This window comes from Ovis aries, chromosome 21 (genome assembly GCF_016772045.2).
Source record: "Ovis aries strain OAR_USU_Benz2616 breed Rambouillet chromosome 21, ARS-UI_Ramb_v3.0, whole genome shotgun sequence".
NCBI classification, from domain to species: Eukaryota; Metazoa; Chordata; class Mammalia; order Artiodactyla; family Bovidae; genus Ovis; species Ovis aries.
This window is the reverse complement of record NC_056074.1, coordinates 9,424,168-9,437,172: the sequence shown is the minus strand read 5'-3', so window position 1 is coordinate 9,437,172 and position 13,005 is coordinate 9,424,168. Positions and strand designations below refer to the sequence as shown.

At 40.1% G+C, this 13,005-nt stretch overlaps 1 protein-coding gene across 5 annotated transcripts; it reads left to right on the top strand.

Annotated features, from left to right (window-relative positions):
* Nucleotides 1-2,393: 2,393 nt before the first annotated feature.
* TMEM126A (transmembrane protein 126A) lies at nt 2,394-11,160 on the top strand. 5 transcript variants are annotated; one of them, XM_012101646.5, is made up of 5 exons: nt 2,394-2,513; nt 5,363-5,461; nt 9,013-9,206; nt 10,267-10,381; nt 10,925-11,160. In XM_012101646.5, exons 2-5 carry the CDS (start codon nt 5,370-5,372, stop codon nt 11,115-11,117), a joined length of 594 nt encoding a protein of 197 aa, XP_011957036.1. In that variant the 5' UTR covers nt 2,394-2,513; nt 5,363-5,369; the 3' UTR covers nt 11,118-11,160. The 5 variants fall into 5 exon arrangements, with proteins under 5 accessions (XP_011957036.1, XP_004019456.1, XP_011957037.1 ...); XM_004019407.6 differs by having other exon boundaries at nt 5,328-5,461; XM_012101647.4 differs by having other exon boundaries at nt 2,394-2,582.
* Nucleotides 11,161-13,005: the final 1,845 nt, after the last annotated feature.

Here is a 13,005-nt window from a genome sequence, read left to right as displayed (position 1 = left end):
CAAAATTGCTTTTATTACTCTAGAATGGCTTGCTTCAGATATTGTACAGCACACACACTTATTAATTTCAAATTAGCTTCAAACAATTGAAAATGACATTGGAATAAGAGTATAGAGTGTTAGAGGGAAAACGCGCTCACATGCACGCACACATACACACACACACAATCTGGTTTTCCCAAACTTTCTCATTTACCTCGGAAACTTTCCAGCTGGGATGCACACCCGCTTTTCACCTCCATATATGAGGGCCTGTTTTTATTTTCTGGTTCACTGACAAGCGACAGTTTGACAGTAGATAAAGCCTTCTCAAGATGTTCAAGCTGGTTTTAGAAAAGGCAGAGGAACCAGAGATCAAATTGCCAACATCCACTGGATCATCGAAAAAGGAAGAGAGTTCCAGAAAAACATCTATTTCTGCTTTATTGACTATGTCAAAGCCTTTGACTGTGTGGATCACAATAACCTGTGGAAAATTCTGAAAGAATTTTACCAGACCATCTGACCTGCCTCTTGAGAAACCTATATGCAGATCAGGAAGCAACAGTTAGAACTGGACATGGAACAACAGTCTGGTTCCAAATAGGAAAAGGAGTACGTCAAGGCTGTATCTTGTTACCCTGATTATTTAACTTCTATGCAGAGTACATCATGAGAAACGCTGGGCTGGAAGAAGCACAAGCTGGAATCAAGACTGCCAGGAGAAATATCAACCTCAGATATGCAGATGACACCACCCTTATGGCAGAAAGTGAAGAGGAACTCAAAAGCCTCTTGATGAAAGAGGAGAGTGAAAAAGTTGGCTTAAAGCTCAACATTCAGAAAATGAAGATCATGGCATCCGGTCCCATCACTTCATGGGAAATAGATGGGGAAATAGTGGAAACAGTGTCAGACTTTATTTTTCTGGGCTCCAAAATCACTGCAGATGGTGACTGCAACCATGAAATTAAAAGACACTTACTCCTTGGAAGGAAATTTATGACCCACCTAGATAGCATATTCAAAAGCAGAGACATTACTTTGCCAACAGAGGTCATCTAGTCAAGGCTATGGTTTTTCCTGTGGTCATGTATGGATGTCAGAGTTGGACTATGAAGAAAGCTGAGCGCCAAAGAATGGATCCTTTTGAACTGTGGTGTTGGAGAAAACTCTTGAGAGTCCCCTGGAGTGCAAAGAGATCCCACCAGACCATTCTAAAGATCAGTCCTGGGTGTACATTGGAAGGACTGATGCTGAAGCTGAAATTCTGATACTTTGGCCACCTCGTGGGAAGAGTTGACTCACTGGAAAAGACACTGATGCTGGGAGGGATTGGGGACAGGAGAAGGGGACGATAGAGGATGAGATGGCTGGATGGCATCACCGACTCGATGGACATGAGTTTGGGTGAACTCTGGGAGTTGGTGATGGACAGGGAGGCCTGGCGTGCTGCAATTCACGGGGTCGCAAAGAGTCGGACACGACTGAGCGTCTGAACTAAAAGCCCTCTCAGCGAAGGGAGTGGGGAGAGGTCTTCTGCTCAGGTTTCCTATGAAGTCCTTCCCCCACCCCACCCCACCCCCCGCCTTTATCTTGAATACCACTTTCTCCTTAGATAAAGCTCAATTATTTTCCCAACAACTTCTACAAGAGCTCTAACAGGATCCTCACAGCTTTACAAAATAACCAATGAGACTGTTTCTCCTCCTGCTTTATAATAGAGGAAAGAGCCCCTCTCCTGTTTGGTAAGTGAGGAAAGAGGATGCGAGGAGACAGGAAACAGAGGTCTTCAGAGGTTTGGTTCAAGACTTTCGTCCTCAATTGTCCTGACTGATGGAGCCACAAGACTCTCGCGCTCTAGTTTTTCGTTCGCCTCATTCACCTAATCCTCCTTTCATAAACAATACAGAGAAAACAAGCTCCTGCTGCTCTTCAGGCGCTCAGATTATGGTGGCATGATCAACCAAAACGCACCAGGAGCTCAAGATCCAAAGGAGAACGGAAAATCGATGCAGCAAAGAAATCTCAGGTAATTTTAGACTTCGTTTTAACCGACGACCTATCTCGTATGCCGAGGGCTGTGCAATTTCATATATATATATATATATATATATATATATATATGTCAGTACACGACGTGTAAACTATTGGCCAGGAAATTGTAAGTAACATACCCACTAAGAGTTTCAACGAATGGGAAAGGGCTTCAGGTCACTCAGTTTTCACATTGAAATCTCACAATTTCCGCAGTCCGTATCCTGAGAAGCGGACACAGGTTGTAACCGGTACCCGCCGCGTTACCCAAACCTCTGGCCTCTGAGGCGCAGCGCCGCCCACTTGCGAGAAGGCCGAGCGCAGCCTCGGCCCCGGAAACCCAATCCGCTGCCGGCTCCGACCCGGCGCCCGCCTCCGACAGGTCACGTGGCGCTCAAAATGGCCGCGTCCGGGCGACTCGAGCGGAGCGTGGCGTGAACCCTCGCGGGGCCAGGGGAGAGCCGCGGAGGCCGCGGCTGCACGGAGGAGCGCGTAAGGTACCAGCGCTCGGGAAGTGGGGCGCCGCGGGGACTGAGAGATGCCCAGCGCTGTTCTGCCGCAGCGTGGTAATGAGATCCCAGGACTGAGTCACAAGGAGAGGAGGGGAGTCGGTTCCATCGGTCCGACCATCCCTATACTTTCCACCCTAGAAGAAAATATCTTATATTTAAATTAAGCATCTGGCGGCGGGGGCGGGGGAGGGGAAGAGGTTGGAAACCCATGCTTGAACTTAATCCCAGGTTTACTGCCAATTTACCGGGTGACCTTGGCCCAATATAATTTTCATCGGCCCCACTTTCCTCATTGTCTGTCTCGTGAGCTATCTTAGATAACTAATGCAAAAGGCTTTCGAAATGTTTGTAATATTTAAACGTGGCATTGATTATCTTAGGTGTGGAAATATTATTAATAACCAGGATACACACAGTGACCTACTGCGGACCAGATTAAGGGTGACTTTTAATAGCCACACTTTAGAAATGGCTAGCTCACAGCGGAAACCTCAGCAGTATGCAGAGCATAGAACAGGAAACTAGTGATAGCATTGATATTGCTATTGCTAAGTCACTTAAGTCGTGTCCGACTCTGTGCGACCCCATAGACGGCAGCCCACCAGGCTCCCCCGTCCCTGGGATTCTCCAGGCAAGAACACTGGAGTGGGTTGCCATTTCCTTCTCCAGTGCATGAAAGCCAAAGGTGAAAGTGAAGTCGCTCAGTCATGTCCGACTTAGCGACCCCGTGGACTGCAGCATACCAGGCTCCTCCATCCATGGGATTTTTCCAGGCAAGAGTACTGGAGTGGGGTGCCATTGGTGGGACTTTTTGGGGAAACATTTCAGACATATACACTGTACACCTTGTATATACTTAATTTGATTTTTATCTCTCTTTCCACCACCCCGCCAACACAAAACTATTCAGCGTTCCTGTAGATCAGAGATCCTATCATGTTATTGTAACCAAGGCCCTCAAAAAGTTTGAGTCCAGGAAACCTAGACATAAATTTCCAAGCCTGCACTGTACTTAGGGTAACTTGAACTTTGTTGTTTAGTTGCTACATTGTGTAGCCTGCCAGGCTCCTCTGTTCATGGGATTCCCAGGGAAGAATATTGGAGTCGGTTGCCACTTCCTCCTCCAGGGGATCTTCTCCACCTAGGGATCAAACCCACATCTCCTGCCTTAGCAGGTGGGTTCTTTACCACTGAGCCATCAGCGAAGCCCTAACGAAGGCTATGAAATTCAGTGCACTCAACATTTCCCAAGGCATCTAATGGCTACCCAGTAAAATGTATTATAAATTAATATTCTAGCAAATGAATAGTGAACCAAGAAAATTACTTAATAATGTATTACATTCTTTCTGCACTTTGGCTTTTCTTAACTCTGCTGCCCTGAAATATAATGAGCTAAATCTAATGAACTAAATCTTCAGGATAAAATTCATCATTCACCCATTCCCTTACTCTCTTACTCACTTCAACTAGTGCCTAGGTCAACAGACTACCTGCCTGTGGACCAGAGGAAGGTTATCATTTGTTTCTTTGCAGCCAGCCAGGATGAGTTTTATATTTTTTAATTTTTAAAATTGTTTTGTTTTTCTAAGTATGCAACAAAGACCATTATGTGACCCACAAAGCCTAAAATATACTATCTGGCCCTTTAGAGAAGTTTGCTGACCTCTGCTCTAAGGTAGAGGTGAAATTGCAAGTGTCTTCTACCTACTAAATAACAAATTCTTTTCCAAAGTGGTTGTAATGAAAGTCGCTCAGTCGTGTCAGACTCTTTGCAACCCCAGGGACTATAGCCTACCAGTCTCCTCTGTCCATGGAATTCTCCAGGCCAGAATACTGGAGTAGGTAGCCTTTCCCTTCTCCAGGGGATCTTCCCAACCCAGCTACCCAACTCAGGTCTCCTGCATTACAGGCGGATTCTTCACCACCAAGGGAACCCCAGGTAAGCCCGGTTGTACCCAAATTGGATACAATTTATGCTTCCGGCAGCATATGAGTTTCCCTTACCGCACATTCTTACCAGTAATTGAAATTTAATTTCTATTTCCCTGATTATAGTGGTTAAGCATATTTTCATATTTATTGGCTGTTTGGCTTTCCTCTTTGTTACAATTTCAAATTCAGGATTCCCTGGTGGCTCAGCAGTAAAGAATACACCTGGGAGGCAGGAACCATGGGAGACACAGGGTCAGCTCCTGCGTAGGGAAGATCCCTGGGAGGAGGAAATAGCAACCCACTCCAGTATTCTTGCCTGGAGAATCCCTTGGACAGAAGAGCCTGGCAGGCTACAGGCCATAGGGTTGCAAAGAGAAGTGCCTGTTAACACCCTTTGTCAATTTTTCTATTGAGTTGGTTGCCTTTCTCTTATTGATTTCTAGTACTTTACATATTCTGAGTACCAACGACGACTCCTTTGTCAGTTACATTACAAACATTTTCTCTACCACTGACTTATCTTTATGGTATCTATGAATGAGTTCATTTTAACTGGTTAATACTAGTTTAAAATTAACTTTATGTATTTTATGGTTAGTGCTTTTTGCAGATTTACAATATTTTTAAGGGTCACAAAAATGTTCTGTGTTTTCTGAAAGTTTCATGTGTTGTCATCCACGTTCTGGTTCATGTGTTGTCATCCACAATATAGAATTGTGGCAGTTTGGGGGCAGAGGTGTTTATGCTAATCAGTTTCATAATCAAATTGATGATTATGAAATTAAGCTATGGCTAATTTTTTTTTAACTAAATATTTATGGTCTTCAGAAGGCTTTTATAAGCCCTTTTGCTGTTTTTCTATAGATACACATTATTGAAAAATGACATTTTAATTTAAGGCTCAAGATGGAAAATCATGAACCAGATGGTACTATCATCAAGGAGAACTTAATTGATATCATAGCCAGAAAAATTAACCAACTCCCAGAAGCAGAAAGGTAAGATCCCTTCTTATACTTAAAAAAAATTGTATCAGGTGGATTTTCATTATTGATTCAATTTAGTTTGACTATAAATAACATACACTATCAGAAAGAAACTGAGATTTTTCTTGCATTGATGCGAAAGACAAGGTCCAGAGAGATCAGCCATTTTACTTGAAGGCTAAAATTCATTTCTTTGGACATCTAATAGTTCTCAGTTATTCCATTTGGCTTAGAGTAGGGACAAATGTATTTATTTATGGACTAATTTAAATAACAAAATTTTAGATTTTAAAACTGTCTTCTCAGTTCATTACCACTCTTACCACACTCAATTCATTGTATTTACCAGTCTGAGAGTGCTGTGTAACACACATAGCTGGACAAGAAATTTCAGAGAAATGGGATCATGGCTAAAAGGTCATTGAGATATTATTAATTTATATAGGAAACAGGCTGATCTTTGAAGACAACACTGAATGATTTGCAGTCCCTACAAAATGTTCTTAGATCTCCTTCGGAGGCAGCCACTCTAACATTCCATTTAAACTGAAAATCAGGAGGAATGGCATATGCATATGCACAGGTGACAGGACAGCAGAGTCTGTCATATTTGAGGAACCAGTGTTGCTAAAGTATAAGGGAAGTGGGCATAAGGTTGAAGAAACGGAGTTTTGAGCAGGGAATGACCCAGCTAACATTTCCAAAGAACATTCCAGTTGTTTTCTTTCAGGTAGGAGAGAAAAGGAAGTAAGACCAACAGTAGAAAAACTGGCATAGTAATCCCAGGGAATGGTGGTGGCAGTTTGAAGTGAAAAAAAGGATGGATTTGAAATACATTTTGGAAGTATAATCTTACTATCTTGTACAAATTCCAGTCTTGCTGACACCAGCTAAACAAGGGAGAACCTAAACCCAAGGCCAGTAATAAGAACTTAGTGAGATTTTTTAAGCTGTATAGCCAACTCTCCTACCCCACTACCATACACACATACAGAGTTTTCCAGAGGTAAATAGAAAAACCTTTTTAAGCAAATAAAAGATATGCACCCATGTTTCCAGGCCAGTAAGGAAGGGAATGCCACAAAGACTAACACAAAGAAGGGTAGGTGTGACAGCCTTGAAGAGAAGGAAATGGGATGTGCTATTGGGACTTTCACCAAATTAGGATAAGCAATGGGAAAGTGAGCTAGAACTGCAAAGCAAGATTTAGTTTAGAAGTAAACTGTGTTCAGGCCCTGGCACCTAAGCAGGGCAGATGGCAGCACCTCCATATCTTTCCTTTGTTCCCTATTTTTCCTGTTTCTATTTTATGTATCCTAGTTCTGTTTGAATCCTTTCTTATATTATCAGTTGTTGTTTCATCGATAAAGTCATGTCCAACTCTTTCCAATCCCATAGACTATAGCCCCCCCAGGGTCCTCTGTCCATGGGATTTCCCAGGTATGGGTTTGTTATCTGAAAAGTTCTTAAGTGTATTAGGCTTGAATATCAAACACTTCACTTTCTAATCTACAAAATAATTTCATGTAACAAATTTCATTGCCACTTGTTATTTCTGATCTTATATTTCATTTGTTCATGTATCTAGTTATTTTTTATCTTTCCAAAAAAATCCTGAGTTCACGTTTCTAATTTGTATTAGAAACTTTTTGGGAACAGTGACCAGGTATGGCGCTGCTAGATAACAATTTTCTATTGAATTATTAACTAAACAACATGACTTTAAGCCACAGGAAATTAAAATCTAGTTGGGAGACAGCAGACTTTGCTATTCATATTCCAGTTACACTCCTTAATATATTTAGGGACTTATTTATGTAATTTTCAATATTTAACATTAATATGGAGAAGGCAGTGGCACCCCACTCCAGTACTCTTGCCTGGAAAATCCCATGAACGGAGGAGCCTGGTGGACTGCAGTCTATGGGGTTGCTAAGAGTCGGACACGACTGAGCGACTTCACTCTCACTTTCCACTTTCATGCATTGGAGAAGGAAATTGCAACCCATTCCAACATTCTTGCCTGGAGCATCCCAGGGACAGGGAAGCCTGGTGGGCTGCCGTCTATGGGGTCATACAGAGTCAGACATGACTGAGGCAACTTAGAAGCAGCAACATTAATATATCAACATATTATAATGTATATAATAATTACATATATGGGCAAGTTATTTATCTTAGTATTTGTTCCCATGACTAAAAATGAAGATAATAGGTATTTCACAGTATTATTATGAAAATAACAGTATTTTAGAGGAAATGCTTAAGTTTCCCACTCCCTTAGCTCCCACAAAAACATACAGGTCTTTTCTTTATGTCGTTACTGTTCTGTAGTTCTCCAGGCCCTCATCACAAATAGTCTTATGTACCCTAAGTTTCTAAACTGCCCTCTTTGTACTGCCATTACTGTTTTAGTACACTTCTGTTAAATTTCAAGTTTATGTATCTTTCAGTCTCCAGTAATAAACTATGAAAACACTGAAGGTAGACAATTTTGTACCTTCATAGCCAAGTGTGTTGTATGCAGTAAGGTGCTCAGTGACTAAATGCCAAGTACCATTATGATTACAAAGTGACCAGTAAGAGAAGTAATATCTTACACAATGTAGAAAGCTCAATTAGGAATTCCTAGAAAAGCTGTCTTAAGATTGTTAATTAACCATAGTAGTGAGAGAGGGTATTGTATGGTTAGTCTGGCTAATTAAGAGTAATAAGAAAATTGAGAAACTGAAATGCCTGTGTTATAGGGGGCAAGGCAGGTGGTAAAAGAGTTAAAACAGTAGTTAAAACTCTCAGAAGAGTCTGAATTGGAGTATTTCAATATTCAGCAGTTTTAGGGTTGTTTTTTCCCCTGAAACTAAAGAATGGATGGAATGTGCACTTTAAAACTTATACATACCATGCTTAAAAACCAGTTTTACCATTTACTATCCCAAAACATCATTTTTATTTCAATGCGTTCTTGTGAATTGCCTAGCATTGAGGATCCCTTAAATGTCAGTACTGTTCCACCCCCTAACCCTGACACCAATGCTTCAAGATTAATAGGAAACATCAATTCCACCTTATTGAATGCCTTCTGTGTGTCAGGTGCTATTGAAACCAAGATACTTGTATCTTTGTAGCCAGTCTTCAAGTTGTTTACAGGCTAGCTGGGAAGGCTAACATGTAAATCTGTGATAAGACAGTACCACTTTATAATGTGTTGTGCTACAGGAAGTAAGTACTGGGCATTGTAGGAGCCTAGAAAGGCATCTAAGTCAGACTCTTCAGAAGCTCTTCCCTGCTATATAGGGGTCCCGGGGCAGGAGGAATTCCCATACCTTTTACAAAATCACAAAACAAATTGTTCCACTGCATCCTTAATGTGTTGCCAAATTCAGAACCTTTCAGAATAAAAATCTCTACGTAAAACAATGATTTTAGGTTTGTTTTACAGAGCTGTAAGATATAAATATGATCCTAAAATCCTGGTTAAGTTCTGTAACATATGCCGGAATTGTTCTTGGAGAGCCTACATACACGATAGAGCAAAAAGTTACTGTTTTTTCTCACCCATTCAGGAATCTGCTTGAAAATGGATCAACTTATGTTGGACTTAATGCTGCTCTCTGTGGCCTAATAGCAAATAGCCTTTTTCGACGCATCTTACACGTGACACAGGCTCGTATAGCTGCTGGCTTACCAATGGCAGTGATCCCATTTTTGACAGCAAATTTATCTTACAAAGGTTTTGTAAGTTTACCTTTGAATACAGGTAAGTTCTATTTCACCAGTAAGTTCACGTTGGTATACAGTTTGCACCTTACATCAATCCTTAAAGTAGCTATATGATTTAAGGTAGTCACGACGTGCGTACATCTGTCAGATTCGGCTGGGTAAGACTGAACCTTGCTAGCCTCTGTAACGCAGCAATTAATTCATATTAGCATGGTCTACCAAACAAGTAAAATAGATACATACACAGTAATGCTAAATACTTTCCTTTACCTAACTTATCTTTCCCACAGTGCTTAGTAAGAAATACTTGGAAACTTTTAAAAAAATGTTGACTGCCTTAACATGGGAACAAGACTTTATGTAGTAAATCAAAAAGCACCAAATGTGTGTATGTACAATAGTTATCAAATACATGGAGACTTGATTTCCCTTTGGACAGTTCACAGTATTTGCTGAGTACTCCAAGTACAGCTAAATCATGAAAGAATTTATGACTTCCAAAAAAAAAATTACCACAGGTGGTAGTAGGGAAGGAGGCAGTCCACTTAAATTCTCTTAAGGGCTACTTCAAATTTGTTTAAATTGGATGAGTATTTTGTTTGAATCCCCAAGATCACTGTGCAAAGAATCTTGATATGCAGGGAAACAATGAAGTGAACAGAATGAGTGAAAACATAAGTTAACTTTCTAGCACCATGTACTAATTTGAAAATGAATAATTTTATAAAAATAAAAGCAGACTATATAATGTAAAAAATTTAAGATGAATTAAATTGTTAAAACAGATTTCCCATGGGTTTAAAAAAGTTTCTTAAAGACAAAAATACTAGCCCAGGTTTGCTAATACAAATGAAGAAAACTAGAGGCAGTGCAGACTATTATATTCAAATAGAAAACAAATTAGGGAATTTTCCCTAAAATGGTTTTATCAGTTACTCGTTTTAATTATCCATATGTATACCTTTTAACATGCCTTGTAGAAATACATTTGCTGTATTACTGCTTGAAAATTGCCCATCTGTGATACATATAAGGGTACCTTGAGTTCTTTAAGTGTTAGCTTGAATATCCATTTGCAGAACTAATTTGTTTCCTAGGTGATCTGCATTGTGAAACATGCACCATAACACGAGGCGGATTGGTTGGTCTTGTTTTTGGTGGCCTGTACCCTGTTTTCTTGGCTATCCCTCTGAATGGTGGCCTAGCAGCTAGGTAGGATTATTTTCCATAATTACTGAAAAACTTAAGTACACTCTACTTTTTAGGGAATGTTACCTGTTTGATTTGAAAGCATTAATGAGCCTTGTTTTTTCCAAGTAATCAAAGAATATTTTTCAAGAATCTGAAAACATTTCTGGAAATTTATCTAACCTCTTGGGTATGAGGTTCAGGTTTGAAACATAAAGCTGCAAATAGTACTACTGTGACTATGCGTAATGTTCTTAAGAGTTTGTGTACTTCTTCTAAAAGAAAATTCTATCAGAAAATGTGTAGCTATAAGCCAAAATAACTCAGTTATTCTCTGATGAACTCTTGTACCAAACAACCTATGAGCTTCCAGAGGTGAAATGGGGGAAAAAAAGTACAAAACAAAAGGCTAGTTTTTAGGACTATCAGACATTGAAGAGAATGCTATTACCTTAATCTATACCCTAAGCTAGTTTTAAGACTTCTGGAATTAATATATGTTGTACATAAATTTATCACTTAATATAACTATCTCTTCTAGTGAACTGTCTCAATGTTTTCTTACAGGTATAATTCAGCCCTGCTACCAGAGAAAGGAAACATCTTAAATTACTGGATTAGGATTTCTAAGCCTGTCTTTAGAAAGATGTTATTTCCCATTTTGCTCCAGACTGGGTTTGCTGCATACCTCGGGTCTAGACAATATAAACTACTTATAAAGGCTCTTCAGTTACCAGAACCTGGCCTAGAAATTGAGTGATTGTTAACCAAATCTGTACACAAAAATAAAACTATAAAAATAACCTACATCTGATTATGAATAAACAGAGACTTGTACATAAGGTACATTTCTGGGATCTACAGTATTCAACACTGTCCACTTAGGTAAGAACCTAACTTCCTCGTCTTCCCAATACTTCTCCCACATTCACTTGCTCTGCTCCTTTATATTAAGCACTTTGGTTTGTAACACAGGAAAAACCCATACAGCAGTTTTCATTAAAAACCTCATATCCAAACAGGAGTGAAAATGGGGGGTAGGGGGTGGAGAGGTATCAACACACTACAGAAATGGTATTCATTTTAATTCACTGTTTTCTATAGGTATTATTCATAGATTCTTAGAACATATTTAAAAACATTCCTGGGACTTCTCTAGCAGTCTACTGGTTAAGATGCCACACTTCAAACCCTGGTCAGCTAAAAACAACAAAAACTCATTCCTCACAGTGATCAATTCCAGTATTCCTGCCAGAAGATTATTCAGGCTTAGCTCAAGCTGTCCTAATGATAGGCTTCCCTGGTAGTTCAGTGTTAAAGCACCTGACATCAAGCCCTGAAAGAGTAGCCATGTTCTTCCTATTTCTAGTTTTGTTTTTTGAAGTATCAGTCTATTCCTGACTTCCTAAGATAGATTATTTATATTTTTGAAATGACCAGTTGTTTTCCCTTTCTAAAGCTTTTCATCTCAATTCTTGAAACCATTTTACTTGACAGCATCTAAATCAGCATTGAGCTTCCCTGGTGGCTCAGCAGTAAAGAATCTACCTGCCAATGCAGGAGATGTGGGTTTGATCCCTGGGTCAGGAAGATCCCCTGGAGGAAGCAATGACAAGCCACTCTACTACTGTCTGGGAAATTCCATGGACAGAGTAGCCTGGCGGGCTACAGCCCATGGGATTGCAAGAGTCGGACATGACTTAGCAACTAAACAATGACAGATCACTACTGGCCAACAAAACTATGATGAGGAAATATCTTTATACTGTGTATGACTGATAACGTTAGCACTAGCCATATGTGGCTACTGAGCACCCAAAATGTGACTAGTGCACCTGAATAACTGAATTTTTTATTTTGTTTAGCCATACCTAGCTAATATCCTCGGCATTAGACAATGAAGATGGATATCAACACTTGCTTATGAAACAAGCTGGTCATACTAAATTACTGTGTCACCCTAGAATATTATTCACAAGCATCTTAACTATTCCTTTTCAAATACGGTGATACATCTGTTAGTCTTGTGCTATTTAAAATTATATAAAAACATTTAGCTTGTCACCTAAAAAAAGCAGCTTTGAGTGGGATAGGCTTTCAGCGTCCCGTAAAGAAAAGAAAGCAGTACAGCCAAAAATTTAAAATTCAATTTATAAAATACAAGGGAATTCCCTGGCAGTCCAGTAGTTAGGGGAGCTTCCCTGGTGGCTCAGCAGTAGACTCCACCTGCAACACAAGAGCTGCAGGTTCAATCCCTGGATCAGGAAGATGCCCTGAAGAAGGACAAAGCAACCCACTACAGTATTCCTGCCTGGAGAATCCAATGGACAGAGGAGCCTGGGGGGCTATAATCCATGGGGTCACAGAGTTGAACATGACTAAAGTGACTTAGCATGCACAAACACCAGTGCTTTGACTGCTGAAGGTGCAGGTTTATTAATCCAGGGACCAGGAAGACATGTGGCAGGGCTAAATAAAAACCAAGTCAAAAACCTAATAAAAACAGATTATGTTAAAAAAAATCCCCTATCAAACTACATTTGGTAAGAAATGACCCCAATTATGAAGCAAAAGAATATATTTTACTATGGATATTCTCCGGGTTACAGAATTATGGCTGATTTTTCTTTTCATCTTGATTCCTTTCT

Bases quoted from the DNA above. Each gene is read 5' to 3' on its own strand.
- TMEM126A (XM_012101646.5), top strand. From the start codon at position 5,370: ATGGAAAATCATGAACCAGATGGTACTATCATCAAGGAGAACTTAATT. The intron at 9,207-10,266 runs GTAAGTTCTATT...TTTGTTTCCTAG, and splicing joins AAGTTTACCTTTGAATACAG to GTGATCTGCATTGTGAAACA. The intron at 10,382-10,924 runs GTAGGATTATTT...GTTTTCTTACAG, and splicing joins AATGGTGGCCTAGCAGCTAG to GTATAATTCAGCCCTGCTAC.